Here is a 26,443-nt window from a genome sequence, read left to right as displayed (position 1 = left end):
TTACGTAAGCTAGCGCTCAAACGGATGAGGCTTCGCTGCTAGGCTCTGTATCTCCAAAACATTTCGCTGCTTCCACCGAACCGATCTCTGAATCAATATTGACTCTTTTCCGGGAGCGGGTCTGCGGTGGTTCATAGCTGCTAATGACATGCTGCGTTTCAGACTTTAATCCTTGTCATGAGGAAAACAAATATTATAAGTGTCCTGCTCTTATGTAATCTAATCCTCTGTGTAATATACTGCGCTAGAGCTCAGCTCCCAGCAAGTCTAGCCTGCGTGGGATTGTAGACGCAGAAAGGGCCCTGAACGGTATGCTAGAAGGATTCATTCATTACTTGCAGACTTGATTTTCGTTGTTTAATAACACTTACATACTAGGAGTGGGCAGAATGGACAAAATCTCATATGTCGTGAGTAATTTTGTGTTATTACAATGATGGGATCCATCTACGGTTCTGGCCAATACAGATAAGACATTTAAAAAAAAATACATATAAATCTGAATAAAGAATTAAAATAAGAAATAAAAAAACAGTAGCTAGAATTTTCCCGTAAAAAAAAAATTGTAGCAAAATTTTGGTTTTTACAGTTTTAATTTAAATTCACATTTAAATAAATTATGTAATAATTAAAAAAAAAAAAATTTAACAACCTGAGATGTAACATACAACCCTAATGTACAAAACTGAAAAGGAATGCAAGGAATTCTGGGAATTATACATTTACATATCTTTTTCCACTTCCAAAAACTTAAAACCTAAATGTCCAATACAGTTTGTCACTGTATACAGTAGGGGAGCTGACTTTTTTCTTTAATTATAGCAGCTAGTTGAAATAAAATACCTCAAGTAACAAATATATTTTTCATGAATTTAGTTTTTTGCAATTCTTGAATAGGGTAAACAAACATGCAAAATTACATAAAATAATATTTTTTTTGTATTTATAATAAAAAACATTCTGTGAATCAACGGAAATGGATGAATTAAAAAATTAGTATAAAACTGATTTGTTTGGGACCCATCATTACTCAATGTTTCTTTGTTGCTCCCGCACGTAAATAACATTCCTGCCTTCAGCTTCATAAACATCTCGGTCTAAAAACTCTGTCTTTGAATGAGGCGCTTTTATTCTGCCATTCTCAGGTGTGGTCAACATCAACAAAACATCAAACATCCACCTCAGATACACGTCTAGGAGAGGCAGAGCTTTACGTAACATTAGGACGCCAAAAAGAGGAAGTCGGCGCGGTGATGCAGGTGCAATGACAGCTCATCGTCTGTTGAATAAGGAAAATGCAGTTTGGTACACGTCAGTAACTAACAGCCCCAGAGCGAAACGTAATTATTTGGGCTTTGTAGAGCTGCCCATGTAGGCCTTATATATATATATATATATATATATGCAACTTGTTTTGGCAAATTCACAAAATCAGAGCTCTTTTTTCCTGAAGCACTGTGTGCTTGAGGTACTGTACCCTTTTTTTTTTACGTGCATGTAAATCAGAGGCGGTGGAGGGTGTGACTGTGAGAACAGAGAGTTCCTGCAGACGTCCTGAAACAGTGAAGAAACACGGGACAGCTTCTCTCCAGGCTTGTGACTCAGACCGAGTGAGTGTGAGAGAGTGCAGTGATGCTGGAAGAAAACTGCAGGAGAGACACACTAACACACACACAGGACCGAATCCGCTCAGAAGCACATGACTTCAACTAGACCTGCATGATATCATTTGTGTGCTGATCAGCTCTAAATCACTGGACAGAAACCAGGCCTCAAATCTCAAATCTCCCTTGACGCTGCTGTTTCTCTCGGTCTCACACTTTGGAAAACAATGAAGACACAGGCTAGTCTTCGTTCAGCCCAGGTCACATGACAACACTGCAACGAGGCACAACCCAAGTTTGTTACGCTTTTCTTCAGGCCTGATTTCAAGAAACTATCATAGCCCAAAAGATTTGTATTGAATTATAAACTTTTGTGCATGTATAATTGAGATGATTTCTTATAACTGAGAAACCATTAGCTAGTTTTGTCAAAAACCTCTGCCCAATAATTATAGTTTAATAAAAAAAAATTATAATAATTGTAATAATAAATAAATAATAAACAGTGACATTTTCATATGCAAAAATAATTTTATATGCATTCTTTACACATTTCAAGAAAAAAATTGCTTTATAAATAAAATATTCATATGTAATAATATTTTGGATAATTCTATTGTTAAAATATAATATTATTAACAATTTGTTTCATTTGTATATTATATAAAAATAACAATATGATAATGATGACAATAATAACACTATCATAATTTACTACAGTAACAATATATATTTGTGAAAACAATAAATAATAATTTCTTTATTTGTATATTAAAATGTTTATTATATAAAACAAATCCTAAAGATTTTTTGAAAGCCGATGCCGATATCTTGGTAAGCAGGGTGGACGATGGATGATATTAGGCTGATATAACTATTTATTTTAATTAATATTTAAGAAATTTCAAATATAAACCTTACATTGTGTAATATAAACATATAAGACAAATTTGTCAAGTTTTGCAAGCTTTGTGAAATGTTCATTAGTCATTCAAATACTTGTTTAAATTACATAAATGCATATTTGCTGAATGCTGACAGCAAACGAGAAAGTATTATAATGTATATATAATAATTATGAATTTTTTGTAAACATTTTAATTCCTTTGTTTAACTGTTCTATCTGATTATTAGATGCACATCTATGCGTATTACACAGAACTGAATGTGCTCAGGCGCAAAATAAAAGTCCTGCCTCGAACATATCGGCCAAACAGAAAAATGTATCGGCTGATGCCGATATTTTAAAAATACCAAATATCACTAACTGTGTATTATTATTATTATTATTATTATTATATACAAATTAAAGATTATTACAAGAATTGAACCTTGTCTGAATTGAATTTTTCTTCCTATAATAATAATAATAATAATAATAATAATAATGTTATTAACAAATAATAGATTAATTTTTTAAATATAACAACGAACAATAAGATAATAATAATAATAATAATAAATGTACCTTGTTATTAATTTTTTCCTTGGATATTATATCATTTGTATATACCAATTAGTGAACCTACTGGAATAAAGCACTAATTCTCACTGATTACAAAACTGAAGAAGAGCAAGGGTTGTTTATATGTAACTAGCCAAACCAGCTAATAACAGCCTAATTCAGACAGTTATTTACATCCACACCGACTTCTTAGTGTCATTTTAGATAAAACAAAACAAAACAAACAACATCCTGACACTAACGAGAGCTGTCTGTCTGTCAGACACATATGGTTATACGGCTCTGCTTCTTCCATTGAGTTAGCATGCCAGTGCCTTTACACAGATGTGAGCAGCAGTCAGCTGTCCACTGAAGCATCAGCATGTGGCTCAGTGCACACACACACACACACACACACACAGGCACATGACGCATGAAATGCATGAAATGTGTGCACAACCGCATAGGAGGCAATGTGTGTCTGTAACCACTTAACAACGTGCCACAGACAAACGGCCTTCATATCAGGCTATCCCAAGACTTTTTACTGAACCATTACAGAAACATTATTAAGAGGATGTCAGCTGTGCCAAATCATCCACAGCAGACGTGATGCATAATCAATAGCACAGTCTGTACTGAGTCCAATTACATTACGCGAAAGGCAGGGAAGGGTGATTTATTAATAGACGACTGCCCCTGTTAAGATGGACCATCTGAAACACAGTGGACAGATGAGACGAGATGAGACACGCTCTTCATCACAGTTCATTCACACCACTCATATCTGTCTGTTCAATGGGGGTTATAGCTCTAATCACCAGAGAGCACACACTGGGAAGAAATTAACATCTAAACACAAGATTCAACAACCATTCATTAGTTGCTACCTTAGACTAATGCTATTGATTAAGGCATTAAGCAAGCAGGTACGCTTTAGAAATTTCTGACTGCTTTGCATTATTGTTTCGAAAAATATAGATTTATTGAAAAAGTAAAAAAAATAATAATGTAATCCTCAATTTCCACGTTATCAATACAAGTGCAGTTCATGATCTAGTGTTTTCAGAGCGGCTTCAGTAAAATTATCTCTCCATGCGCACAGAATTTAACAAGCACCAGGCGCATTTTATTTTCACATCCGCATAACTTCCATCATTTTGAGGACAGGTTATTACAGCATTCCGCTAGACTTGTAAACCTTTTACCAGAATCACCTGCCAAAGTAAGACAGTTTAACTACTGTAATTTTATTCCTGTAAACTAAAATATGAACAATACACTTACTATGTAATATTAATCTACTTTATGACACAGCTATATTACAGTAGTAATATATTTCTTACAATTATTATTATTATTTTATTATTATCAATAATAATAATAATAAAAAGTTATTTTAATAACTTACTAATTTTAAATAATATTTTTCAAAAAACATTTATGCATTTAGCATTTATGTACTATAACTGTATTTATGTACTCCTTGCTGATATCTGTAATAAAAAGGCAAAAACATGTACATAAAATGTAATTACAATAATAATAATAATAATATTAATATAATAATTGTAATAAATACCATATTATTATTATTATTATTATTATTATTATTATTATTATTTAATTTAATACCACTTATAGCTTTATAAGTCCAGAGTTTCAGTTAATGAGAATGCACTATGACTATGAGATATTGGATGTTAATGTTTTAATTAACATTATGTTCAAGGTATTGTAACAAGTTAAAAAAAAAAATTATATATATATATAATTCATACAGGTTTGGGACAAAATTATGGTGAGTAAATGATGAGAAAGATTTTCAACTATCCCTTCAACACTGCAGTCCTCTTTTTCTTTCTTGACCTAAAAAACCAGACCACTCGGTCTGTGAGAAGGAACATCCCAAAAGACTCCACAAACCATTCAAAAGTGTTTCCACAGCAACGTTCTATTAATAGTTCTTCATTCACCGGCTGGATTTCCAGCACTACCAAGAATAAACACCGGAAAACCTCTGCTCATTTCAGCTCACTCAAGATGATCCAAGCAAACTTTCCCATCCGAGCGGTTCAATCGGAGCAGTCTGTGTGGGGCCGACTCTCTCTGTAAGCTGAGACAGAGATCTGGGATGGTGGAGAGAAGAGCCCACTCATGTGGAACTGAGCTGACAGCAGGGAACCAAAACATCCTGCCACTTCTTACGCACATATAACATTGCAGCTCTATGACAAAGAATACGAACACGCCTGGTTTAACCTCACCTCAACTAGTTCAACTGACTCTGGAGTGATATTTCATCCAACTCAATACGTCTAAATTCACACTGCGATGCAGTTGTTTTCCTTTCTCCGGAGCTCTATCCGTCTCTCACGCTACACGAAACAATGAAGACACAGGCTACTGTTCTCGGAGCGCTTCTCACATGACATCATTGCTCCGAGGCAAAGTTTCTTCACCGTTTTCCCAGCATCATATGGAGATGAGCAACTGGAGACGACCGGAACAATGGCATTCTTCTCACAACCACATCGTGTTGTTTCTGAGGATAAAATCAGGGCTGGATTTCTGACTATGCATGCGGAGCACATGCTTCAGATGCCCAGAGGTCAAAAACCACACCTTGATAAACTTACAAAAAATCACATGAATCTAGTTGGAGGGAGAGGTCTTTTGTCCCTGCCCTGGATGAACAATATGAACAGGGTGAGAAATTAACACTCACCACCAACCAAATGTACGAACACTGTAATGTAATGTTGCTTTTTACCAGAAGGGTCATTCCCATTTATTAGACCTTGTTTTGCTCATATACTGGGATAGTTCTTATCATTTTTCCTGCAAAAATAAAAAATAGCTGTTAAAAATATGGTAAATGTCATATTCTTGTGATTTAAATGATATAAAGTACGACATTTGAAATATTTTTCTTTTAATGTAAATATTTATTGAATCCTAAAAGTTTTATTTCAAGTAAGATGAAATTCTGATATTTAAATCAATAAGATTTTCATAACAGTAGCAGACTACTTACATAAATATCAATTTGTCTTTCAATTAAAATTTCTTAGTAAGATTATATTTAAATAGTAGTTTTATGATCAAACTAGTTCTCTCCATTTGTTAGGTGATTGTTGATTTGATTGTTAAATCACATTTTACCATGATTTTTTAAACATTATGGATAATCATAAGAAGCAATAAGTTGCTTCAGTCTAGTAGTGTTCATTTTGAAATATTACTAACAATGTATAAATTATTATAAATATATAAATTATTCAATTAAAAAAAAATCCATTTCATATTAAATATGATGATATGCTGCTTTTTTCTAGCTCACTGTAAATGACCTCAAAAGAGCTGATTTAATGTCAGCTTTGCCATTGGTTAAGGCTAACACTCGTGTGTGAGGGGAAGACTCATTTTCAACATCTTTCTGAGTATTTTGTTATTTTCCTATGACGCGCTTAAATCCCATCAGTCAAATCCACAGCTTCTTGGGCAAAAAAAAAAAAAAAAAAAAAGTACATTTCACGCACTGTACAAGAACTCAATCTGCATTTAAGGGGCATGTAAGAACGGTTTCCCAGAAACATTTGGATCCTGAAGTACAGACATCCAGTGAGCGCTAGACTGGCACAGAGATGACCCGCTGAAAGCAAAAGAACAGAGTACAAAAAGAACTATGAGAAAGTGAATGAAAGAGAAAAAGAGAACGGTTACATAATGATCTGGGCTTCATCCAGAGTCCTACAGCAAGGTGGACGTTTGCCTCCCTCAGACAAACACTGTGACTCACTGTCCCAACATAGGAAAAAATTAAATAAAAATCATACTCCTTTACCTCTCTCTGACCTCACTCAAGCATCTAAAAGGTGGAAATGTGTGGATAATCCATTCAGGGATGCTAAGAGACACTGCATTGTCCCTTCTTTGCACAACATGACAGAACACAATGCATCACTGTGCTACAGCCTATACTTTCTTAGTGAAAATCTTATAATAGCTTAAGATACAGCTCACAATTGTTAGAAAACAGATTTTTTTTAAATCTTGAACAAAATATGTATATATACACATATTGAGAGAGAGAGAGAGAGAGAGAGAGAGAGAGAGAGAGAGAGAGAGAGAGAGAGAGAGAGAGAGAGAGAGAGAGAGAGAGAGAGAGAGAGAGAGAGAGAAAAATGAAGGAGCAAGTAAAGACGTCAGATCCAGAACCCTGTTGAGCTCAAAGCAGCAGACTATCTGTGTGAGGGGGTCGGAGACAATGTTTCACTAGAAACCTAAAACCATTAGTCTCACTCTGCTGTTCACGGCCCTTGCAGTCCTCTGGGAAAGGATGTGGCAACTTTATGAGGTTGACTCATGGCCAAACCAGCATAAATCTCATCAACTTCACTCAGACAAAGCCATTCAGCAGTTTAATTAAGCACCGAAGCCAGAGAAGAGGCAGGTTAGGGACGCACAAACCTAATGGTGAATTGCCAAACCATTCCAAATGCGTTTCTTAGGGATATTTACCGGTGTCCGTTTGTTTCATTTTAGTCATTTGCATGTTACAAAACCTCAGAGGCTCTGCAGGAGCCATTAATAACCCAAGGTGCGCATGCATGGTTGGTTGATAAATCAGTTCTTGGTTTTATGTGAAACATTTATTTCACACTGGATAGAATCATAACATTTAAAAAGGACGTCAGGGCATGAAATGTGAAGAACAAAACTGATTTTAGTGACCTCGCACGTCTTAGGTCACACTCAGCTCCTCAGGTCCTCAGGTCCTCAGCGGACTACAAAGCATGGCTTTGACAGTTAGGAACATTTGACTGACAAGTAACTTCAATTATCTGGTTCACATTAGAACATGCTTCAACATGCAAGAATTTCATATTTAATTTGAAAACATGTTAAAATGTATGATCATTTCTAGTAGTATTATAATTAATAATATTTGTTACATAATCAAAAATGCAAATATATCACGTTATATATTTTTAATACTACAACACTGATAATTTAAATGTAAAAAAATTGTATAATTATGATCTGTAATAGCATCACCATATGACAAACAGTATTTGTTTGTTTTCACATGGCTTTTATGGCAATTTATTAATTAAATTAAACCACACTACACTGAAAAATAATGGCGTGCAATAATTTTCATTTAGATATTTCTAGTAAATTTCACAGATACAAAAAGAAGCATCATGTATAACACTGAATTAAGCATGGCGTTTTAAAGTAAGAAAACTAAAATAGTATTTTCTTGCAAAACACATACTCCAATAATCTTTGTGTATGACACAAAAATATAAAAAAATATATATTGTGCACTCTAAAATTATTCCTTCAATTAATCATGATTATATCAAATAATAATACATCAGGCGATTATGTAATAATAATAATAATAATAATAATAATAATAATAATGTCAGACATAGATATATGGGTCAATATTACATCTGGCTAGAGATCAGAGTCTTCATGTCTTGTCCTTAAACTGCAAACCATCTGAAATTCAGAGAATCTTCCAGAAGGCATAAGACAACATAAGAGAACCACATGTTATTTGAGGTTTAGTACGTGACTAAAAAGTAATGGTTGTGCGTAAATTGGCCCCAAATGCGAACAGGAAAATTGAGGTTGTGCGTCAAGGCTGTGTGTGACTAGGCCAAAGTACTCACACATTCTTCCTTATACTTACTTACACACAAACACACACTCACACCGTCAGCTGAGGAAGGACAGTTATGCAGCGAGCTGAAAGAAACAGGCTTTGTGCAGCGATAAAGAAAACCTCCGGGGAGTAAACCACGAGCGCATCAAGCTCACAGCTAAAAAACAAGTTCTCCAACCCCTCACAAGCAAAAAAATTAAAAAATAATAATAGAAAGCGAAAGCGAGATGAGGCATATTTCAGAGATGCATTTGTTACAAAACATCAGTCAGTGAAGGGGAAGTCGTGTTGGGGATTTACAAGGAGTCTCGACAGGTGTTTTACAGACCTTCATCATTCCTATCCTCCAGATCCAAAGCCCTCTCCATCGCGAGCAGAACCACAGACAGGTACCACGGCTAAAAAAAAACACTCATTAAGAGGTCTGATAATCCCACTTCATCATTCAGTGCTTGTTGGTCATAAAATCTTTAATGGTCAATTCGAGGATGCACGATTGTGAATATGGAAGCTCTTGGAAAGCAGTAAGTTTCTCGGTCTGATTTTGACTGAGTGGTTTGTTTTTAGCCGAAGGTCCCTGGTGAGAAGCCAAGGCATCTAAATGTGATCACTATTCTCCTATTTATAACGTATTTGAGTCCTGCCAATAGAACGGAGTTAATGGGGAAAAAGTGGGTCAGCCCGCTTTGCTATGTCCGGGTGAACTGCCAAAGGCCAGAGTTGGCCGGATGAAGCCCAACAGAGAGCACTTCCCCAATCGACAGCATTTTGGAAACGGATCGATGTGATTTTTACATTGATGACTAATGCTTAACTGTTAACTATTAACAAATAATGGTTATTTTGAGACAGATTATGGCCGTCTCTGAAAGCTGAAAAGTCACCGTGTCCTGAAACATCCTGTCTGGCGAGATGTCTTCATCTGGTTGGTTTTTGAGGGTCTAGCACAAATGTGACCTTCACTGCCTGTAGTATCTAGGTCAAGGACGCAAGGCTAGTGTTGTTATTGTTAAACACTGAAAATATTTTCATTAACTGAGAGAAAGATGAAATAAAATACAAATGTTAGTTAAAACTTGGAGATAAAAAATTAGAAATGCTACTTTGACCATTAAGTGAAATAAATTGTAAATGACTAAAAACTGAACTCGAAACTAAAGCTAAATTATTAATAAATACTAAAACAAATATTACTAAAACAACACTGAACAATGCTTCTTTTTGTCAAATGTATTCATTAATTATTAATGCATTTATTTGCACAAAATACAATACTATCTTTTATGATGTTTTTACATTCTAAATTAAAATAAATGTTGATATTCTTTGAGGCAAAGTCAAAAATACAATAAAATTGAATTCCTGACAAATAAAGAGTTTAAGAAATAATCATCTTTCATTAGCAAGTGATATTTTAACAAAACTATTACATAATGATTAGGATGTCGTTAAATATGAACTTTTATTTTTAAAAAAACTTCAAAAAACCCAAAACCACATGAAACAGACTAGTATATAGACTGACTTTTCTACTAAGAAGTAAGCATTGCGGCAATTTGTCATCTGTTAACATTATGATGCCTGTCTGAAACCAGATTCCTTAGGAGGAGGAAATACTACTTTTAAGTCACTGACTCACTTTGGGACACATCCAGAAGGGTCTGTGGACGTGGCCTGTGTGTGGAGGACAGCGGTTCCCTAACACTTCATCCGGTCTAGAGGCAGCACTCAAACGAGGGCGAGGTCTTAAACATGCATACTGCAACATCACATGATCGCTGGGCGAGAGGTGCAGTCATGCAGAACAGAGCACACACACACACACACACACACACACACACCCTGAGACAGTGTAGGCTTTATGACGAGGAGGACGCCTTAGCCCAAAGCTCTGATCTCACTGAGTGTACACACGAAACAAACAAAGATTCTGTCATCCTCATGTTTTTCCAAACCTGCAAGACTTATGTGCAATAAAAACGTGTTGTTATCTACTCATAATTGTTTAACTTAATTCACAATTAGATCATGCAGTATTATTTATATACTATTACAGTATTCATTTTTATTTTGAATTAGCTTTATTAAAATAAAAACGTTTTTATTTTAAATTCAGCAATGTTCTTTTTTATTAGCTTTTTAAAATATTCCTGCATAGCTTTTATTTAAATTTTACCTTCACAACTATTTTCCTGTCAATTAAATGATTTTAGCTAGCAATAAGAACACTGGTTCAAGGTTTGACTCAGATTAATCATTCATTACAACCCATGCATCATTTCTACTCATTTCTATTAAGATTATAAGTACTTAGGTCTTGTTCTCACGCAACATTATCACTTGATTTCAGCAGACATGGAACCTGGACCATTTTGTAATACGTTTATTTCACTTTTCCGTCATTTTAAAAGGAATTCATAGCAACTGCACGGAAAAAAAAGCAACCAGCACATTATAGAAAATGTCTCCTTTTGTTTTCCACGTAAGAAAGCAAGTCACATAATTTTGAACAACATGAGGGTGAGTAAGACTGAACTGGCATACATCAGCAAGGATCAGACATCATTGAACATAAGAACATTATATCACCGAAAGTTGTCACATGGCTCATGAATGTTTACAAAATGGCTTATCTTTGCTATGCATCGAATCAATAGAAGCTAGATAGGGTTAATCGATAGATAGGGTCTGTGTGCAGAATAGGCAGGGCCCTGCTGATCTCCTCTTCGGATATCCTCCCATTCACGGTCACGAGTCTAGCATCTAGTGCTCTGTTGATAATCTCGTTCAGAGAAAGCTCCGAATGCATGCATGCCCAGCCGCATGTGTTCTTTTTGTTTGCGAGTCTGTGTGTGTGTGAGTGTTGCTGTGTGGGCGAGTGCTTGCATGCGCGCATCCCTCCTGTGGACCCATCTGTTACCGCTGAGGGCATTTTAAAATCCATCACATTTAGCCGAAAGAACAGTATTTTTAGCACGACGCGCACCACCTCTATGTACAGAACTCTCTTGTTTACCAAATCAAAAGGCAGTAAATATATCTTGTTCTTTTTTCGGGTTGGACAGCTGGAGATTTCTCGATGCAGAAAAGCTCGGGAAAACTACTTCCGAATGGATTACAGCAAAGCTCTGGCCGCTTCCCAAAGTGGCGGGGAGCTTTAGAGACCAAAACACTCAATCTTTGAGTCAGGCTGAGATCCACATGGTTGTCACACCGACAAAGAACAAACAGCTAATGAATACCGTCAAGACAATGAGGTTGCCATAGACTACTGAAAACCACACTCGCACCTAAATCTCATCCAAGCCACGCCACACCACAGACGGCAGCACGGAGTCAGCAAAAATTAAAAAGTGCATCTAGAAATCTTTTTTTTCTTCCTCAGGAAGGCTTGTCACGTTGATACCCGTTACCAAATATAGCAACAGAATGACTCATTTCTCTCAAAATTCAAAAACTAGTCTGGCACCTTGACAAAGGCTAACAAGATGACTCACCTCTATTGATGAACTGGGCGGGATGTGTTTATCTGTAATGGGGAGGAACAAAAAGAGAGAGAGACAAATCAGATATGCACTATCATACTCAATGTTTTAAATTCACATACCACAAATTATACATTTTTCACATATGTTGCAAATTTCACTTTCTCAGCAAGCTTGACTAGCTGGATTCTTTTCAATTCTGGGTAGTTGCTAAGGTGTCAGGATTGTTTCCGGGCGGTTGGCAGGGTGTTTGCTAAGGTGTTCTGGTGGGTTGTTAGCGTGCTGCTATTGCAGTTGTTGGATTTAAAATGCAATGCACTTGCAATAGCACTTTTTCTGCAGCCTTGGTTACAGAAGTATTATTTATGTAACCTATTTTCACATGTATTTATTTCTATTGTATAAGCTCAATCAAAATATTAAAAACTTTTTTTTAAGTAAAAATTAGCAAGGTATAAAGACCGCATTTAATGGTTTTATTGCAGGAAAGAACAACAAATGAACAAATCGAATAACATTGGAGCATATTTTGTTTTTTTTTGCAATCTATGCATTTCTATAAAAACATTTTAAGTAGTCTGAAAGTGTAGAAAGAGATTGGCTGTTAAATCAAATAGTTCGGTTTAGAGTGATTCGTTTATTTTGATTCTATGACTGGTGCAGATTTCTATGCAAAATCATGTGTGGTATAGTTTTTCACCAAATTATGCAGTTAAGCATGATTATGAAAAAAAAGCAAGATCTGTGAGGTGTATTTTTGAACGCAATCATTTTTGAACAATCTCACAGATCACAGTATGCATCACAGTATTTATTTTATGACTAGAACCGGTGGTTGCTAATGCATCGGTAAGCGGTTCATATGAAGTTCTGAATGGTTTCATTTCATTCAAAGTCAAAAGAGACTCGGCCCATCTTTCCACGCAAATCTATAAGGGTTTTTGTTTGTTTTTTATTCCAACCGAAACGTTTTTTAAAACTCAGTATCATAAGTCAAGACGCAACATGATTTGCAGTTACATTCATTTCCGAAGCAAAAATGATGCAGGATGAGATAGGCGCATCATTTTAATGCTAACGATTATGCAAAAATATCAGAGATGCTGACCGCAGCAAGCACCGTTAATTAACAGCACCTTTCTAGAGATGTGTGCAGTATGGGTTGCAGCCATGAATAAATTTCATAGAAGTGAAATTGACCATGACAAACCCCCTCCCCCATTTCAATATTACACAGAGGGACCCAGGGGTTTACCTCAGACAACCTTCACATGAAATATTCAACTCAAATCTATAAGAGGCAGACAGAGATGCAATTTGTGCCAATCGAGCCAGGAATAAACTACATCTAAACAGGGGTTAGAATCATTATGTCTGTCTTTTAGCCCTTCCGTCAGTGGCACTGGGAGGTATAATGTTACGGTGTTAAAAGAAAGAGCCTCCTCCGGGGTTGGCTGAGACCCAGGGTTCATTTCTGCCCTTAATGAATGAACCCAGTGTCACTGCAACGGCCACTTTCAACAACTCAAACTCAAATATAGCTGAAATTGTGCGAAGACGTCTGAAACCGAATCCTCCTAGAGTCTAACCTGCACCATCCGGACATGAAAGAAGTGTTTTTGGAGAGGTTCTTTTGTCATTTCGCGCGAAACAGGCGACCGTTGCGTTGTTGTGTGAAAACAGATATAATATTGTCTTCCTATGAAAATGAAAGAAGATCACTGGAAGTAATTCGTCATTTACATTGTGACCTTGTCATCATAGAAAGCCATTCACAAGGGTGTCGACTTCATAGTAAAGTAACCAGCTAAAATTGGGGCAAAAAGAAAACCCATGCTAAAAATGACTCATTTGATTTATTTGAATAAATATTCATATTATTCAGACAATTAATTCAAAATAAATCCACCAAGTGGATTAATAAATATATTAATGTTTGTATGCTATTATTTGTTAATGGAAAATACTAGCAACAAGATCCGTAACAAATCTGATATATATTGGGACGCTTTTGACACAATAATAACACCCTGTAGGATAGAAAGTGAAAGCGTTATCAATCTCTGATTAATCTATATCTTAGCTTCTCAGGATCTTCAGAGATTACACGTTCATGTTTATTTTTTTTTTATTTGAAAAACATGCTATTTCCAGGGTTGCAGCAACTACGAATCAAAAGAAGACATAAACATCACTGAAGCATTGCCTGGAGCTTGGTGGCAGATGTTGGCCCTTATTTCTACATCAAATTTCTAATAGACTCAAACTGTTTTTTCCTTGGTTTGAGGGACAGATCTATTCGCCAGGGATAGACCACGGCGGAAACCGGCATGTTCACAACCCACAGTCTGATATCGCTGGTCAGTCAGCGTAATTTGAACGTTTCCACATTTGCCAGGCCAGCCAACTTCCTTAGGACAGCAAAATTCAGCAGACCGTGTTACATAAGCATTAGTTTTCCTGCCTGATAGGGACCATCTGATCTAATTACGTGCTTGACATTTGGCATTACACTTCTATACTTATACTTTGCATGAAGTGGGTCATGGACGTTCAGCTATATTACGCCTGTCTTGATCTAAATTACCCAAACCGGTCGAACCCTACAGAAGTGTGCTTTGGAAATGAAATCTCTGATGAAGATACCAGCTATATAAAACAGCAAAAAGAGCTAAAAACTGAGCATCATGTCCAAATCCTTGTTAGGGAGATGGAGGGATAGAGACATTCATCCCAATAATTATAACCAGCAGTCAGATTGACTCCCAAAGGAGAAACAGAGATGGAAGCCAAATCCAAAAGCCTGAGGCTAAGGAACCCAAACGAGATAATGGTTGCAAATTTAATTATACTAGTTCTGTCTGAGACATCCCACTCTCTAAATTAATTTTTTTGAAATAATGATTTTGAAATAGAAGCCATTTCTATTATATATATATATATATATATATATATATATATATATATATATATATATATATATATATATATATACATATCTTATATTGATTTAAAATAAATCATTTTAACACAAATTTAATGGTATATTTTAAATTTAACATGGTTTAATAGCACATTCAAATGCACTAAATATGAATCAGAGTTGTATAATAGTACATGAAATGATCTATAATTATCATTATGCATTCTGAACAAATACACAGACATGCCTAAACGCTGATTCAAGACTAGAAGTGTGCATGATACATCACACGAGCACTAGGCCAAAGAGCAGGTCCCTTTTGTTGCCCTCACGACTGAAGGCGCTTCAGGATGAATCCATCACATGGCCCTATTGTTTACAGTGGCTCGGTGGTAGCCACGATATAAACGGCATCATGGAGAATAAACGGTTTGCATTGCACTGAATAATGGTTGCCACGAGGTGCTCACAAAAATCAAAGCACGATATGCATACGACTATATTTTAAAAACCATCGCATAAAACACCTAATCTTCATAAAGCTAGGACCGAGGTGGAGGTGCATCACTAAAATCGGTGTAGAAACCGAAATGGCCCCCGTTAATCATAATTTCGCTTATATTGGCGTGTCGGTCGTAAATAACGCGTCTCAATGCCATTGCTGTTAGGCTGGCTTCGTGCTGCGCCACGTCCTGCGCATTTCCCATGTAAACATTCATCTCACCTGGACTGCTCTGTTGGTATAATTTCACAGTGCCGTCCTTCCGGATCCTCACGTCCCCAGGACCCTCGATCCGTCCAGGTGGACTCCCACCTGTGTCTTTCCGCCTGTGCTTTTGAGTTAGCCACCTGCAGCACTGATAGCACACGGCCCAGGCTTGCTCCTCGTTGATGGGCTGACTGTACAGTGTTAAAATCTCTTCCAAACACAAGTCATCCTCCCCGTCCGTACAATCCATGGGGACGTCTTCTGGTTTCGCTCCATCTCCGGGGTCCTGGAGAGCCGACGGCGAGATTAGCATTCCTTCGTCTGTCATTCTTCTTCCCCGGGCTCCCCGTGTCGCGCTGATAAAGAGGCAGGAGAGGTGTGTTTACGTTAGGTCTGTCATCTAGAGGCAGCGCGCGCCTGTCCTCCTCCGCGGTCCGTGTCGCTACTTCTGAGCTCGCGCCGCCGCCGCCGCCGTTCGACTCCGGGAGGCGCTCGGGTGGCTTTTCCGCGAGGTCTCAGAGTCGGTCGCTTCCTCGGTCAGGTGTTTCGCAACACAGACTCTCGAGAAGACTTTTACCACGTTTCGTGGCAGTTTAGCCGAGACGCATAGTCTGTTTACGGTGTTTAATGTTTAAAAAACAAGAGGCTAACGCCTAAGTTAATGCTAGTGGGCTGCATATGCTAGGTCATATCTTCACCTAAACCTGGATGGAAACGTTGCGTTTAAATCTAACAGTGAAATATAAACGTTAACCCGTTAAATTGTTACGCAAATGCGCTCGTCAAACGCTCGAGGAATAAACCGGTAGGCCTGGGCTTTGGCCTGTTCTAAATTTAAATAGATTAGCATTTAGTTTTAGATTGCCCGGTTATAGCTGATTCATAAATAATTTGGCTACTGTACCCTTTTCTCTATAAAAAGGTGACAATTCAAAATTGCTAACCAAATTGTGGCTTTAATGCAATGCGGGGAGTCTATTGGCTTGTCCAATTAAAAATAAGTGACAGCTATAGTAATCGAAATGGTAAAATAATAGCAATTACCAAAAAAAACTTACTAAATTAATATCATGTCTGGTTTACAATTTGATTTGCTTAATTTGAATAAAATTAAGCTGGTAACATCTTAAACAGTAGATTCATACGTTATAGAAAGTATGATATCCATGCAAACGTTTTCTGTATCTCAAAAACTAGACCGTGGTGGTCGGTCGTAACGCTTCACAGCTCTTCACAGAACAACAACATGGCATATCGCAAAAAACAAACAGACTTAAATATGCCCCATTTGATTAATTTGTCTATTTGTTTATTTTTCTGGACACTGACGATACAGAATATCATTACATTTCATGCAGCAGGTGCTCTGCACATACAGATTTGCATACCACGTGTCGTATATGTTTAATGCACTCTCTATTAGCTATTTTATTTGCTTTTATAAATCGTAAAAACTTTTCCTACGTGTTTATAACTGTTGAGAAATCAGGATGATGGCATAAATATTAAGCTAGACAGTAAATTTGAAATAAAATGCACGCATAAAAACAATCTTGCATCGCACGTTTTGCTCGAGGTAACAACATCGCTCTCGTGATTTACATAGTCTTGGGATAGTTAAACATTTCGATCAAATATAGCGCTCTTCACTATTTTAACCCGCGCGTGTCTGTTCGTCTATTTTCCGGTAGAAACACGCTCAGGTAACGTCTCAGATGCCCGTGCAATTGCAATGCGAGATAAACCGCTCCATCTAGCGGTTCCAGGGATTTTTACAGCAGCTGCCATCATTAAAAATGTCACACTAAATACAATTCATTTTAACTTAACAAAATAAAATGCAATAACGAATTACTTCGGCTACATGGCAAAAGGTGCTTTTCAATTTGCAAGAATGGAAGTATATTTACAAGCATGGGATGAACAAAAAAAAAAACACAATAGGTTATTAATCAACAAATCGATTAGAATCGTTGCTGTTTTTTTATGTAGGCAAATATTCAGCTTTGTCTTTTGAAACATCATTTGCGTTCATATTAGTGAAATTCCAAGAGCCATTATTAATTGCAAGCGACAACCCCTTTGTGCAACATTACGGACGTGAAGCATCGCCAAACATTTGTTTTATGAACTTGAATCATCACCATTACGGATGTGCTTTGCTCAGTAACTCCTGTGAGGGCATCAGGGTCGACTAAAACCTGTGCTTGCCGTGCTAGTGATCAGATGCATCTTTTTTAACCCAGTTTTGCAGCAAACTGAAGCAAAGCATGTTAAGCTAAGTGTGCGTTGATAAGAAATCATCTCTTGTGACGCTCTGTTTCTCTTTATGGTTTCTTACAGAGCCCATAATCCACATCGCCCAACTCTTCAGGGTTTCACAGCGTATCCTCCGCATCAGACGAAGATGTTTTTTTTCCTCCTTCACGGCTCCCCTGGGTCAGCATTATATGAAACCCCTTCAGAACGTGTGGTTTCCTCCTTTCGCGTCGTCGGCCTCGAGTCGCTCGTCTGCTGTAAAACACAAAGCTATCACCACACATCGCACGAAAACGGCCTTAATGATATTCAAACATTGACACGGCTGTTTTCTTTCAGCCCGCTTTTGTCTGTAGGCTACACTGTCAAAACCTTGAAGTTTGAAGGTTTATGCATATGAGACCTTTGGATGTATAATAGGCCGTAAATAGCTGTTAGTTATTTAATGCAGCGCCTGAAAACCTCTCGACTGCTTTTTTCTCGGTGGTTTGTGCAGGTGCTGGAAGTCAAAACCTGCTTTCCACATTGAGTTCCTGCATTAACCATCTGTCTGCCTCTGTCTCCACAGGACCTGGCCTCCATACCTCGACCTGCCAAGGAAGGGCGACAATATGTCACAAAAAAAGCTTATTTTTTGGCCGAATTAAAAACAATTATAAAGATAAAATGATATGTCAAATGAGCACAATAAAGCAAACAAACTTTGATTTTAATTCAGAGCATAACCTCAGCGTCTTAAAGCTACAGAGCTCTGTATTTACATGAAATGAATAGTTTATACATTTTCAACCGTACGCACGTACGTGCGTATCATAACAGCCAGGTTACTTTCACCAAAACCCGCGTATACCTGGTAGTTTTGAGCCGTCTTTAATGCGATGGCCGGATTCTCCGCGCGCGCCGCGGCTCTTAGAAGTCACGCCGTTGGGGATTTCAGCGTCGGTGTTGGTGAGCCACGTCGACTCGGTTTCTCTGGTCCAGCTCTCGTGATATCGAGGTTCGATAGCGTCTGCTCGACTCCCGCCGCAGCCCATTGAAAAAAAAAAGGATGAAGCGCTGCACGCGCCGATGAGCGATGCGGACGAGCGCGCGCTATTGCGCTCCGGTCCCACGCGCAGCTGCGAGTGAATGAGCGCCTCGCGCGCTTGCCAAACTTGAGATTTGTCATCCTTTACGTCATCGGTTTATTGTGACACTGTGAAGGGGCGATTTGCAGCAAAACAGACGAGAACGGATGCGTTTTAGCGCTAAAATGCGTTCGCAAGTAAACTTTTATATTTGCTATGTGTTATAAACCACACACTAGGCGTAACCAAGCTATTGATTGTTTCATTACTGTGTGGAGAATATAGCTATATTTTGTAGATGTATAATATATTAGCACTTTCTGTCTGATTTAAGCTATACCCAGTGGCGATGAGAGATTGTATTTTCCAATTTAATACAGAATTATATATATATATATATATATATATATATATATATATATATATATATATATATATATATATATAATCAATGTCAGTGTGGCGTAACCAAGCTATTTTTGAATCGCCATTATCAGTATGTTTTTGTCAGTTAGCTGTTTCATACAAATACGACGTTTTAGTACTTTCTCTCTGTTGCACCGCTTAACAAATTAAAAAGCATTATTAAAAAGCATTATTAAAAAGCAGTAATTAAAAAGCAGTAATTAAAGCCATTTAAAAAAATGATCAAACCAACATGAAAACTCATGAAATCCTAGTATTATTGTACAGTGGTGCTTCCATGGCATTTTGAGTGATATTTAAGACACATTTCCTTCCAATAATTCTGCAGAATCAGAGCATATGTTCACCCTGGACCACAAAACCAGTCATAAGTAGTATATATAGAGAGAGAGAGAGAGAGAGAGAGAGAGAGAAATAGCTAACAATACATGCATGGGTCAAAATTATCGATTTCTTTATATGCCAAAAATCTTTAAGATATTAAGTATCATGTTACATGAAGATATTTAGTAAATTTCTAAGTAATATGCATCGCTAAGCCCTTCTTTTGGACTATATTAAAAGTGTTTTTTTTGTCTTAAATTTAGGATGATTATTTGTTCGGTTTTCAGAATATCGTTCCTCACGTCTGACAAGAAAACACAAGAAATAAAATGATGTGCTATAATTTTATTGACTCTGATTGGTCTTTACATTCAGCGTGTGATCATGTATTTCACCTTTTCCAGCAAAAACATAAATACCTTTAATCTCGCGGCAGAAGCACAAACACAGACAAACACATACACAACACAGTTAAACACAAGCACTGCATTACCCGCACATGGCACAGAGTAAGCACCAACAGAACAATTAAAAACAGCAGAATGCACAGCCACCGTGGGCTCGGCCAAAGACGAGTGTTCAGTGTTGGACCACGCGTGTCCTCGAAGGACATTTTTTAAAAGCCCTGAAAATCCTTCATTTGTAAACAAATTAAACCAATAAACACAGATAGTGAGATTCAGAGACTTCTTATTCGAAATAGCGATCTGAACGAATGATAAAGGAATGAGGCAGTGAGGAAGACACTAACAGAGAGTAAAAAAAAAAAAAAAGAGTAAACACAAACAGAAAGTGTTTAATAAATTATTAAGTTCAGTCTCTGTGATGCAGGATGGAGTGGTGCATTGGAATTTGAATTCTATTTGAAGTCGAGGAGGTTGAAGTCGATCTTGTAGTAAACGTATGGATAGTACTCTTGCTGGCTGAGATTCAGACCCGGGATGTCCATAGAGGCCTACAACAACAAAAATGAACAAATTAGCTGTAAATACCGTGACATTTTTAAATATTATTACAGTAGTGAATTTTCAACAGCCATGACTCCATTCTTAAGCATTCATAATATGCTGATTTTTGTCATTTGATCATCAGCTCGCCCTCAAGCTGTTCCAAACCTGTATGAGTTTCTCTCTTCTGATGAACAGGAGATCGTTTGAAAAGGCACATAATGAACAGTTGCTGGTCTCCATTTAATTTAATTGTATTTTTGGTTCATACTGTGGAAGCCACATGGCAGCCAGCGACTGTTCGGCTACTCAAAATATCTTCTTTTGTGTTCAGCGATAGAAAGAAACCATTAAAAAAAAAAGGTTTTCAACAGGTTGAGATGAAATGACAGAATCAGTTATTATTGAGGCTCAGTTATTCTTACTATTATTCACGCGGTTTAAGATTTTTGTGGAATCTGAAACATTTTTCTAAATTTCGACGAATAGACAGCTTAAACAAACAGCATTTATTTGAAATGTTTTCAAATTGTCTTTAGTAAATTATAAATATCCTTACTTTCATCCTTTTTGAATGTATTCATTTTTTATAACATTTACCCAAAACATTTGAATATGTTGAATACATTTTGTATAAATCACAAAAATAGTGTCCAACATTGACAACATAATTTTTGTTGTTATTTAAGCAGCAAATTAGCATATTATAATGATTCCTGAAGGATCATGTGACCACTAAAGAATGGAGTGATGCTGGAAAAAAAAAAAGAAAATTATAATATATATATATATATATATATTAAATTAGATTTAATTATTTATATATTTTTAAGTGCAATATATACTTAGTAGAATAGAAACCAGTTATTTTAAACTAGAACTATTTTATATTACCATTACCAAAAAATATATATATATATTTCTGATCAAAAAAATGAAGCCTCTGTAAACATATGAGACATCTTTTAAAAACAAAAGCCTCTTAATTATAGCTCACATCGATAACAGTAGCGCTGCTGTCCAAGTGTTTGTAAAGGTCCTCCAGAACTTCCCTCAGTTTCTTTACATTCTTCTTATTTGGCTGAAGCAGCATAGCCTGGAAGTTGACTGGCAGCCCATACCTGTTCAAAACAAGCAGCTCTTACGTCAGCCAATCTACGCTTACAGACGAAACGGATTCATACTTGAAACAGATCCGTATACGCTGTACCTCAAGACCGACTCTGTAAAAACCCGCAGCGCCTTGATGTGTATCCACGCGATGAAAGCCTCACTGAAGTTTACTTTCAGCCAGCGCACCAAAGGACCCTGAGGTGCAGAAGCAGATTGACCGTTGTTATCATTACTTATCTTTTCTCTTTCTTTTTTTACTTCAAATGAATGAAGGCCCTAATCAAGGCCCAGGGCCTCTCAAGCCGGCTGTGAGGTTGATGAGTTTTGAGGTTACTCATCAACATCATTGTGGAGGATTTATAATGTTCAATAGAGAATAAAATTTAGACAGCTGCGTGCATACAAATTGCTTTTTCTTGTCAGTGGAGAGGCGAGTCATCTCCTCTTTGTCTGCTTTCATCTCCTCTTCATTGTACTGAAAATCACGCACCGTGAACCTGAAAAAAAAAAAAAACAAAAAAAAAAAAAAAAACAGTAACACAGGGTCAGCTTTCCTCTGCTTCAGCTGAAAAACACCACGGCATCAGTGAACATCAAAAACAGACACAAACACATTATAACGGTGTTACGACAGAAAAACGATCACCATCTCAGAATATATTTACATCGATTCTTCAAATATGGGACAGAACTGTCTACAGAACTAAAACATTAAAGTTAAGCATTTTTAATAAGAATCTTTTTTATTTTTGTACCATTTTAAAGTGAGTTTTTTCATGTTTTTACTCAAAGAATTTTGCCAAAGGAATACTTACATGTATTTTTTGTGAACGCAAGAGAAAAATCTTTTGAACAACAGTATGTTTGCAAATCTGACATTCAAACTAGAGGCTAGAGGCTACAGGACGGTTTCAAACAGCTTCTCAGCTCCATTCGACCAAACAGCAACCATAGACTTACTTGTTTTCTCTTGCTTTGTGTTTGAAGTCATCAATAGCCTTCCTGAAGAGTGTGACACTAAACAACCCACTGTCTTGGTCTTCAAATAAAAGCCTAAAAAAAGAGCAGATGAGAAATCAGAGTTGAGGTCGGTCTCCATCAGCGTCACAGAGCAGAATGTTCCCTCGTTCAGCTGAATAAAACACATATTTAAGCTTTGAATATTAAAAGCATGAGTTCTAGTACAATGTGAGGTCTATAAGGTCACACAGAGCACTTAATAAGGTAAAAAGGCAGGCATTTCTCCATCTCAAATGTCTCGTTAACTGTACAAATTGTTTTTTTTAACTTGCCGTGTCTGCCATAGACCTTTTATCCATTTTTCATAAAGCACTGAACTGTCGGTTCTAGTCGGGTTCATGGGTCAGAGTTTCATGTTTTGTTTAATGAGATGTATATTCTTTGATATGTTTTCTGCACTGAATGAAAGTCAGTGTTATCTCCTCGAAATGTTCCTTATGATTTCTTGAGCACATAAAGGAGTGCTCAAAATGATTAAATGATTAAATCGCGACAGCACTAATTGTAATGCCTGTATTACTGTTTAACAGCAATAACAGAAGGGCATGCTTTCCACAGATACAGTCTGATAAGATAACATGTCCGCCAAAAGATTTAAATACAGCCAACATAAAATTTCAAAATTCTATACTTTAGGTGAATTAATTTTTAAAGATCACTATTGAACTTCACTCACTTTGTGGATCTTGGAACCACCATTTCAGAAAGAGTTTCATACGTCTTCTGCCACTCAGGATAACTAGTCCTTTTTAGGCCATAAAATAGACAAAAATTAATTTTGCAGAGGCAACAACTTCTATAATACAACAAAATGCGTTCATTGTAAGATATAGGGATAACTGAAAACCGTGCCATCGTTTACTCACGTGCAAAAATGCATGTGCAAAATGCAAACGAAGATATTCTTAATATGGTTGATAAGAAACAAATGGTTGAATGGAAACAGAAACAGTTTCTTCTAACTGCTGTTTTAAAATAGCCTCTTTTGCACAGAATAGAGAAAGGCACACAGGTTTGGGACAGTATGAGGGCGAGTAAAAACTGACAAAATTTTCCATCCAATTAAGAAACATTTTAAAAGAACAAAATACAGATTCTCCAGCTTGACTTACTTTGGGACAACTACGAGTAGAGTAGTAAGGTATTCAGAGTCTAGGACAAAATCCTCCTTCTTGACTATATCAGCCAAACTCCTAGTCAAAAGACTCCCTCTAGTGGACATGTCATGTTATTTCAGTGTCACTTAAAATCATTCATTTAACATGGAGTTTTAAAATAACTGAAGAATATGAAACTCCTGCCACTTACACATTCTTTCTCTCCAGGCTCTGAAGGTTCCCTTTTAGGCTATTATAAGCTGAAGCTCGGGCTTTGAGATCATTGTCAATCTGACTCACTTGCTAAAAACAGAGAACAAAACGGAAAATTAAAAAAAAAAATAATAATAATAATAATAATAAAATCTCCTTGTATCAAAAACAAAGTATTTGACCATGGCTCACCTTGGACATGATCTCCGAGATGTTCTTAAGGGACTGTTTGATTGGATACTTGGCCATGTCCCACTGGAAGCGCGTAACATATGTGACCAGATCAACTGTATGGAAAGAATTATTCATCAGAAATATTTATAATCATAAGACTTACATGGTAATATACCAAGACGTTCAAATATGACTAGACATGGAGAGATAGTGCGTGTTAAATGCTCATGCGATTGTGATGATAATTAAAGTAGTAATCATCAATACTGTGGTTGGTATATATTGAAAGTTTTACGTTCACTTGCCTCCATTGGCCAAAAGATTCTCCTGAACTTTATCTCGGCTGTCCTCCAACACATCGGCCATGTACTGGGCCACTTTCCGCACTACACTGGAAAATAACAGCAAAAAACAACAATAAAAAAAACGTGGGTGCCGTCAAGCGATTAATCGCATCCAAAATAAAAGTTTTTGTTTGCATAATATGTGTGTGCATACTTTGGTTATTTATGTATATTTGTATATTTCATGCTATTTGCATGCATGCAGCTGTATATAAACACACACATGCATGTACATATTTTGAAAACACGTATGTTTGTATAATTTATGCTATTTATAAATATTAAATACATAAACATGACATTTTATACATGCATGTGTGTTATATATATATATATATATATATATATATATATATATATATATATATATATATATATATATATATATATATATATATATATATATACACACACTATGTAAACAAACACTTTTATTTTAAATGTTTATTTTACCGTTTGTGACCACATTAATAAACAAATAACAGGGTAAGCATACATATACATCTATTTAGAAGACTTTAGCATAGCAGAAGCTTATTAAGGGAATTATAGAAACTGAAAACAGTGTGCAAAATATAATAATATTAAAGGTAAAAAGTCAAATGTAGACATGAAACCTCTCTACAAAAGAGTCCAATTTGGCGAGTTCATCTGACAGCCCAACGAGGACATCCAGAGTTCCCACCTGTTGAGAAACACCCCCAAAGACTCATTAAACAAGTGAGAGATGGCACACGGGCTGTAAATAAAGCAGCGGGTTGGAGGGGTCACTTACTTTCAGCTCAGGTATGTTGAACTTGTGGTTATTGGACAGGCCGGTCTGGGTCGTGGCCACGTTCATCTTGTCCCATGTCTGCTGGCAGGTCTTCTCCCCAGGAGCAGAGATCAACCAGAACTCGGACATGACTGCCTACATAAACAGAAGCATTCAGTTCTCACTTAAACCAAGCTCAAACCAAAAACCTGTGCGGCAGACTACAGAGGTCCTTTCCAGCTTGGTCACATGATCAAATCCACACTTCTCCATTTCTTTCCATAAAAACGAGCGGTCACGGATAAAAGCTGTCGCCGCCAGCGGATAATAGGCGTCCCGCTTTCAATCGCGTGTTTAAAGACTGGACATGTCATTTTCAATCGTCAGGTTTAAACGTTTAGGTGAAGCGGCGGCTTTAATGCGCTTTTCTGATGCCTCTAAATATTGCATGAGCGGCGCTCGCGCCTGTCACGACTCTCAGATTGAAGTAATTACACGGCGATACTTACCGATAGTGCGAGTCGCTTCGGTAAACCACAAAATAATCTGTCAAAACCGAATACGGTTTTAATGAAACATCATTGAAAACGGGAGTTAATTGAGTCGCCGTGTCGCAATGCCCTCGGACAGCATCACGCTTCCAGTCAGCTGATCAGAGAGGAGCTTGTGTCTCGTTCGGTTCACGCTGCGCTCAGAGTGCGCAGGCTGGCCGCTTTTAACCTTTGTTTTCCCCCATTCAGATGGGAAAAACGGGTACATGCGAACCAATATATATTAATATTACATATAATTTTTTATATTACATATTATTACATATTATTATATATAATATTGCAAAGTAAATTATAGGTTAATTC

The 26,443-nt window shown here is 36.8% G+C and overlaps 3 protein-coding genes and 1 long non-coding RNA gene across 19 annotated transcripts in view; 1 reads left to right on the top strand and 3 right to left on the bottom strand.

The window, feature by feature from the left end:
- The window catches only part of spire1a (spire-type actin nucleation factor 1a), a 36,115-nt gene extending 19,800 nt beyond the window's left edge, over positions 1–16,315 (bottom strand). For 7 of the 9 annotated variants that reach the window (XM_043217598.1, XM_043217600.1, XM_043217599.1 and 4 more), the window contains exons 1-2: positions 15,864–16,315; positions 12,229–12,260 (exon numbers count right to left, since the gene is read on the bottom strand). In XM_043217598.1, coding sequence (XP_043073533.1) covers positions 12,229–12,260; positions 15,864–16,176 — 345 coding nt within the window. In that variant the 5' untranslated portion in view covers positions 16,177–16,315. The remainder of the gene's footprint in view (positions 1–12,228; positions 12,261–15,863) is intronic. The other 2 variants (XM_043217603.1, XM_043217607.1) reach the window with 1 other exon arrangement.
- LOC122323628 lies at positions 266–2,091 on the top strand. Its single transcript, XR_006247031.1, has 3 exons — positions 266–309; positions 1,146–1,259; positions 1,507–2,091. It is a non-coding gene; the product is annotated as an uncharacterized LOC122323628 (long non-coding RNA).
- Positions 16,316–17,131: 816 nt separating the features above from the next.
- On the bottom strand, positions 17,132–19,316 carry si:ch211-215i13.3 (brain and acute leukemia cytoplasmic protein). 8 transcript variants are annotated; one of them, XM_043217614.1, is made up of 3 exons: positions 18,958–19,316; positions 18,692–18,697; positions 17,132–18,362 (listed from the first exon to the last, which is right to left on the bottom strand). In XM_043217614.1, exons 1-3 carry the CDS (start codon positions 19,139–19,141, stop codon positions 18,310–18,312), a joined length of 243 nt encoding a protein of 80 aa, XP_043073549.1. In that variant the 5' UTR covers positions 19,142–19,316; the 3' UTR covers positions 17,132–18,309. The 8 variants fall into 8 exon arrangements, with proteins under 8 accessions (XP_043073549.1, XP_043073550.1, XP_043073544.1 ...); XM_043217615.1 differs by having other exon boundaries at positions 17,132–18,359; XM_043217609.1 differs by having other exon boundaries at positions 17,132–18,359; positions 18,570–18,697; positions 18,958–19,307.
- A 938-nt stretch (positions 19,317–20,254) lies between these two features.
- On the bottom strand, positions 20,255–26,263 carry atp6v1c1b (ATPase H+ transporting V1 subunit C1b). Its single transcript, XM_043218261.1, has 13 exons — positions 26,096–26,263; positions 25,608–25,742; positions 25,450–25,517; positions 24,794–24,879; positions 24,507–24,601; positions 24,313–24,404; positions 24,117–24,215; positions 23,681–23,749; positions 22,945–23,037; positions 22,388–22,481; positions 22,082–22,179; positions 21,869–21,992; positions 20,255–20,879 (listed from the first exon to the last, which is right to left on the bottom strand). The coding sequence occupies exons 2-13, from the start codon at positions 25,734–25,736 to the stop codon at positions 20,784–20,786; spliced, it is 1,143 nt and encodes a 380-aa protein (XP_043074196.1). The 5' UTR covers positions 25,737–25,742; positions 26,096–26,263; the 3' UTR covers positions 20,255–20,783.
- Positions 26,264–26,443: the final 180 nt, after the last annotated feature.

The sequence above is a fragment of the Puntigrus tetrazona genome, chromosome 19 (assembly GCF_018831695.1).
Source record: "Puntigrus tetrazona isolate hp1 chromosome 19, ASM1883169v1, whole genome shotgun sequence".
Taxonomy (NCBI): domain Eukaryota; kingdom Metazoa; phylum Chordata; class Actinopteri; order Cypriniformes; family Cyprinidae; genus Puntigrus; species Puntigrus tetrazona.
Note: the sequence above shows the minus strand (reverse complement) of the source record. Positions and strands in the feature narration are given on the sequence as shown.

Coding starts and splice junctions, on each gene's coding strand:
- si:ch211-215i13.3 (XM_043217608.1), bottom strand. CDS start 19,141: ATGGGCTGCGGCGGGAGTCGAGCAGACGCTATCGAACCTCGATATCAC. Junction 18,698..18,957: donor AGACGGCTCAAAACTACCAG/GTATACGCGGGT, acceptor CTTCCTTGGCAG/GTCGAGGTATGGAGGCCAGG. Junction 18,363..18,569: donor GAGAAAAAAGCAGTCGAGAG/GTTTTCAGGCGC, acceptor TGTGTTTTACAG/CAGACGAGCGACTCGAGGCC.
- atp6v1c1b (XM_043218261.1), bottom strand. CDS start 25,736: ATGTCCGAGTTCTGGTTGATCTCTGCTCCTGGGGAGAAGACCTGCCAG. Junction 25,518..25,607: donor TCAACATACCTGAGCTGAAA/GTAAGTGACCCC, acceptor GTTTCTCAACAG/GTGGGAACTCTGGATGTCCT. Junction 23,750..24,116: donor CTACTCGTAGTTGTCCCAAA/GTAAGTCAAGCT, acceptor TGGCCTAAAAAG/GACTAGTTATCCTGAGTGGC.